Source organism: Haplochromis burtoni, unplaced genomic scaffold (genome assembly GCF_018398535.1).
Source record: "Haplochromis burtoni strain Fernald_Lab_line unplaced genomic scaffold, NCSU_Asbu1 Contig_33, whole genome shotgun sequence".
NCBI lineage: Eukaryota > Metazoa > Chordata > Actinopteri > Cichliformes > Cichlidae > Haplochromis > Haplochromis burtoni.
Window position 1 is genome coordinate 3,129,967 of NW_024582394.1, and position 5,979 is coordinate 3,135,945.

Here is a 5,979-nt window from a genome sequence, read left to right on the forward strand (position 1 = left end):
AGAAACTGTTTTTTCCTTGTGGGGCCAGTTGTACAACAAACAGCTGCTGTGACAAACAGCACATTGTACATCCCAACTCAGATACGTTTGTTATAGTTTTGGACAGACTGTAGACACATCTCTGTTTCTGTTGCCTTCTGATACTATTGTGGTAAATTATATTTGGATGGGATTCCAATTGAATTGACTTGAATTGAAAGACATAAAGAACAGGTGACCTCTAATTTTCTGCTTCTAATTTCGAATTAAACTGAGGTTATTGTACTCATCCCTAAAAATCTTGTCTAACCAGATACTTAATCAGGATGGCATTACCTTTACCTCTAGTGATACTGTGAGGAATCCTGAAGTTCTTTTTGACAAGGATATGTCCAAGATATGTGCATATTAAACAAATATAGAGGACTGCTTTCCTGCATTTTTGCAATAGCTTCAAAATTAGAAACATCTTTTCCCAGAGTGATGCTGAAAAACTAGTTCCTGTATTTATTTACTTTTAACCTGGACTGTTGTAATGTATTATCATCAGGCTGAAGCGACTGGCCCTAAAAACTCCCTGAAGAGCCTTCAGTTGATCAAAAGTGCTACAGCAAGAGTACTGGCATATTTCTCTTCATAGGCTCCCTGTTAAATCTAGACTCACATTTAAAATACTTCTATTCACATACAAGTTCTTGAATAGTCAGTTACCATCTTATCCTGTGTCTAGTATCTAGTACCCGATTCATGCCTTGCCATGCCAAGACTTCAGTGTTTTGTATTTTAGTTTGTAGTTCTCAGCAATACAGCTGCTTAAGTTCACGTTATCTCTCCAGAGTCCTGCACTTTGGTCCTCATCCTGCCTGCCACACAGTCAGACCTTGACAATTAAAAGTAGAATGGGAGGCAGAGCCTTCAGCTTTCAGGCCCCTCTGCTGTGTAACCTGTCACACATCCACTCTACTTTCAAGATTAGGCTTTAAATTTCTTTTTTGATAAAGCTCATAGTCAGGACTGGATCAGGTGACCCTGAATCCTTCCTTAGTTAGGCTGTTATTTCTTAGGCTGCTAGACGCTTACCATGATCCACTTAGTGTTTTTTCACTTTCATCTTTTTCACTTACTATGTGTTTATAGACTACTTTGAATTTAATGATTAGTTATTATTAATTTGACATTTGTGGTGCATGGCACACTGGTTAGGTTGCTTGTTCTGCAGCGAGAAAACTAGCTGAACTGCACAGAGAGTCCCAAGTGTGGAAAACTAATCAAAGCAATTAAAGAATGAAATCCAGAGCAGAACAACCGAATCAAACATTTTTCAAGCCTGAACAGAAGAGGTGAAGGGCTGAATAGTGAGGGGGAGCAGGTGCCCTGGTGTCAAAGTTCAGACCTGAAGTGTGTAGTTACTTTACTTTAGCCAGGTATAGTGTAAGAACAGTGGTTATAGACGGGTACGAAGCATGTCTAACCTCCATAACAGGAGTTCAAATTTCATTAATAAGTATTTAATGAAATGCAAAAGCGGTAAGACTGTCATTGCAGCGTTTGGGTATCATTGTATCAAGACCATATGGTATCAAATTACACCTGTTTAAATATAAATTCCTTTGATTTATCATAGTTGCTAACTCCGGGTCCGATAACAGGCACCACACCGCAGTAGATGTGCTCGGTGTGAGGTCTCGCAGCAAGCTATCAAATACGGGCATTTTCGGCTTTTAAAAAAAACGCTATGCGTCGCCAGGTGTTTCATCAGATTGAGGTGTTACCTCCTTTGACAGTATCACAGTATCAGCTTAAAGCACTTGTTGCAGGCTGCTGAGTTTGCATATTTTGCTGTGAAGTACAGCCAGACTTTTGACCGCTTCGCCTTGGGCATTTTTAATCTGTAGCTCTGCTCTAAAAGAACGTACGTACCTGGCCCCGCCTACTATCCTCGGAAACGTAAAATGATTGGCTAGCCAAAGCATAAAGCGATAGAGTGTAAACACTACATAGTATCCATCATATTAAACTGTAAAGCAAAATGTCTTGAATGCAATATTTGAGCATTTGAATTTCTTTCGTACAAGTAACTCAGATGAAATGAACAAAGTCATGGATGGTCTCCTTCACCAGCACAATGCAAACTGTGTGCAGCTCCTCAGAGTACGGAGGTGATCAGGTTCGTGACCATGTTGTTCCTATCTCCTTCATAATGGAGAACCAAAGCAAAAATGAAAACCACAGGCTGTATAAAGCAGAGATGTTACTGCATTAAATCAAGAAATGCCAAGATTCAGTGGCCATTATGAATATAAACGCAACTTTTATCATAAAATCGGAGCACGAAATCCACACATATGTTATATTTAGTAGTGGCTATTGAATTTATTTATTTGATGCAGTAACATCTCTGTTTTATATAAAATTAAGAACCATGAAAATGCCATTTGCTTTGGGATTCTTCTGAGCAAAAGAGATAGCAAGCCAGCCCTGAACCTGATCACCTCCGTACCCCGAAGTGATCTGAGTTTTTACTGTGCAGATAAGCAGACCACGCCCTGTTCTTTCGTTATTTAGCCGAATTCACCTGTGTGAAAGCAGAGCACAAAATACCTTAACTTCTTCCTTTAATCCAGGTGCACTTTGAAACTGAGCATGACTTGATTCTCTAACTCCTGACTAAAGCTGATACACATCACCTAAGTGTCAGCTACATGAAAACTAATATGCTAATGAATAAAAATAAATCACCGTAACACTGAATGTGAAACATTAACTAACATCATACACAGTCTCACCAAGGCCATAATACACTTTCCTGTTTTGATTTCCTGAGGAAACTGTTGTAAACATAGTATGTGTCTACTGTAAACAGCCCACTGTAAGAAAACCAAAATGAGAGTCAAACATAAATTAACATAAATGTGTTGCTGGTGTTGTTTCATGTGTTTAAACTTTGGGTATGGCATATTTCCATTGTGGTAGTGCAGTGAAACAGCACCAGAGTGAGAAGCCAATAAGATTGCTCTAAAAGTTGTCCCCTCCCATTTGATACGGTTAAATGTAGACAAATCCTTTCATAATGCAGCTTCAAACGTCTGCTGTGTCAAGAGGAAAAAAACAAAATGCGACAATTTTTTATATACTGCTCCTGATCAATATTGGGCGTAAGTACAGAATTCTTAATCACTGAATCACTGTGGTGTATTAATCTAAAAGATTATATGAATATATGACTATATGACTGTTGGTAACCATGATTCTGCTTTTAATTTTCAGGATGCTCAGATCATCAGATCTTTGACACCAAAAATGTTGCTGTTGGGCAAAATGTGACTCTGAATTGTTTCCGGGATCGTCTTTGGCATTCAACAAACTTATTCTGGATCAGACTTGTTTCTCAGAGCTTTCCTGAAGTTTTAGGATCAACAATATCTCATGATTCTCCGATTATTGAAAACATTCATCACATTACAACAAAACAAGAGCCTGGAACTTTTGTTCTCATATCAACGGAGCACAGTTAAGCGATACAGCTGTTTATTACTGCATCAAAGAAAGACAGCGCAAGATGACATTTTTGAAAGGAACTTTTCTTCAAGTCAAAGGTAAGTGAAACAGAAACAGCAACACTAATGAGTCAACCACAGCAAAATTATTTACCGTTTTTATGTTTAGTTTATTTGCCCAATATGCAATAATTTAATATATTTTTGATTTAACTGAATATAATGAAACATATTTATTTTTATTTCGTAGGACCTGACCCAGGCATCACTGGTGTCACTCAAGACTCTTTGTCTAATCCCGTCCATCCAGGAGACCCAGTGACTCTGCAGTGTTCAGTCCTCTCTAATTCTGAGAACAGAACATGTACAGAAGATCACAGTGTGTACTGGTACAGAACCAAACCAGATGAGTCTCATCCAAGTTTAATTTATAGTCAAGGAAACAATAGTTATGACTGTGAGCGGAGTCCTGAGGCTGCCTCCCAACAGAAATGTGTCTACAGCTTCTCCAGGAACGTCAGCTCGTCTGATACAGGAACTTATTACTGTGCTGTGGCCACATGTGGAGAGATACTGTTTGGAAATGGAACAAAACTGAATATCGAAGGTAAGTATTTTCGTATTAAAATAAAAAATAAAAATATATAAATGTTTATATTTTATTTAGTTTTCACTACAATGGATTTAGATGAAGTACATTGGCACATAATAATTGATGAATCTATGTATATAGATTATAAATATTATTACATTTCAGTTTCATTATTTTATTATTTCATTATTTCACCTTTAATAAGAGCTTTTTCCAATATAGTTCCAGTTGTCCGTCATTGGGATTTGACCAACACAGTTCTCATTCTGCTATGTGTTGCTCTCAGCATAAGCCTGATTGTCATAGCCTTCCTCATTTATACCATCAAAGAAAAAAACAAAACCTCGGGTAAGAAGAGTTACTTCTATATCGATTTCTTGAATAGTATTTGGTTAGGTCATACTCATTTACAACTGATTTGTAAAGTAAAATACAGTGAAACATTTGCTTCTGATCACTTTTTCACATTGTTATAATCCAGCTGCTGTTTCTCTACAAACAAATACAGAGTCAACTAGGACAGAACATCAAATTCATAAAGTAAGAAATTTTGCAATTAAAAGCCTGATGGAAAAATAAAACCAGCAGTTTTTAATGATAGTCTACAGATGTGCATTTCAGTTGATACATTTTGGTGCATTTCTCAGAGACACGAGGACTCATTGACTTATGCTGCGCCAACCTTTATCAAGAGAAACACTCGCAAATCAGAGAGAAGGAACACGAGAGCAACAGAGACAATGTGTATTTACTCTGATGTCAGAGCTTTTGAGTGTGGAAAAAGTGATGCTTAAGCAAAGCTTGTATTTCATCTCCCTTTCATCTTCACTTTGGACTGATATTTAATATTGGCATGCCCAGATTTCATTCACTGAGTCTGGATATTAAAAGCAGAAGAGAAAAACATTCAAATGATGAATATGTGAAAATAAGTCCAGTAAGTCATCAAACACAAAATGTGCTTTGGAACAACTACAACACATCAAATCTTTGTATTTTTAATTCATGTCCCATTTTCTTCACTTTTTTTGTTTTGCTTTGTGACAACTGTAACAGAGATACAAAACACTGCACAGAAAGTTCTAATGTACCATTTTGTTGTGTGAGCACTTTGTATCTTTCAGCTGTTTATGTCAGGTGCTCAGAAAACAACTATGTTGCACCTGTTTGGACCTGTTTGGTTTGTGATTCAAGTTTTTCTCTGTCACCCAACATGAAATGCTTTTTATGTATGTTCTGTAGGATCTTGCAGAAGCTTTATTAAAACACTCAAATTATATCTGAAGCTTGGTTTCTCAGATTTCCACCACAGATTGTAATTAATTTGTATATATGAGAAGTAACTTTACATTAATAAATACATATAACGCCCACAGCTTTCCTGTTGCAAAGTAATGCTAGTGTGATGCTAGTCTGTTAATGTGCAACACAAGAGCTCTGAAAATGGATTTAATTAAATACATCCAACATAAAATGTAAGTAAAACACAAAATTCTGTTTTAACTTTGATAGTACAACATTTAAATGAGTCATTTTCATCTATTCTCTTACGATTGAACCATTACTCCGTATACTAAGGCAATATAAATATTCCCTTTAAAATCACACACACATTTTTCTTTCTTTATTCAGCTGAGTTCACCTGTTTAAAAACAGCACAAACGAACTTATCTTATTCAATTCATTTATACTTTGGAACTGAGCCTGACTTGATTTTCTGATTTGTCTGACTAAAGCTAGCTAACTGACTTCAATAAGCTGACAACTAACCAGAGTTGAACCGCAGGAGGGAGCTAAAAAAAGTGCAAACTCTTACTCCTACAGGCATTCCCATTCATCATTGAGTGATCCCTTGTGACAAGGGAGCAAAGCTTTCATCAGTTAAATATACATACTGTTTGTGATTTTTAT

General features: G+C 36.7%; 1 protein-coding gene across 1 annotated transcript; it reads left to right on the forward strand.

Annotated features, from left to right (window-relative positions):
* Positions 1-3,365: 3,365 nt before the first annotated feature.
* On the forward strand, positions 3,366-5,925 carry LOC102301790. The gene is made up of 5 exons (XM_005919461.2): positions 3,366-3,575; positions 3,727-4,083; positions 4,291-4,416; positions 4,550-4,608; positions 4,716-5,925. Exons 1-5 carry the CDS (start codon positions 3,539-3,541, stop codon positions 4,860-4,862), a joined length of 726 nt encoding a protein of 241 aa, XP_005919523.2. The 5' UTR covers positions 3,366-3,538; the 3' UTR covers positions 4,863-5,925.
* The last annotated feature ends 54 nt before the right edge of the window (positions 5,926-5,979 follow it).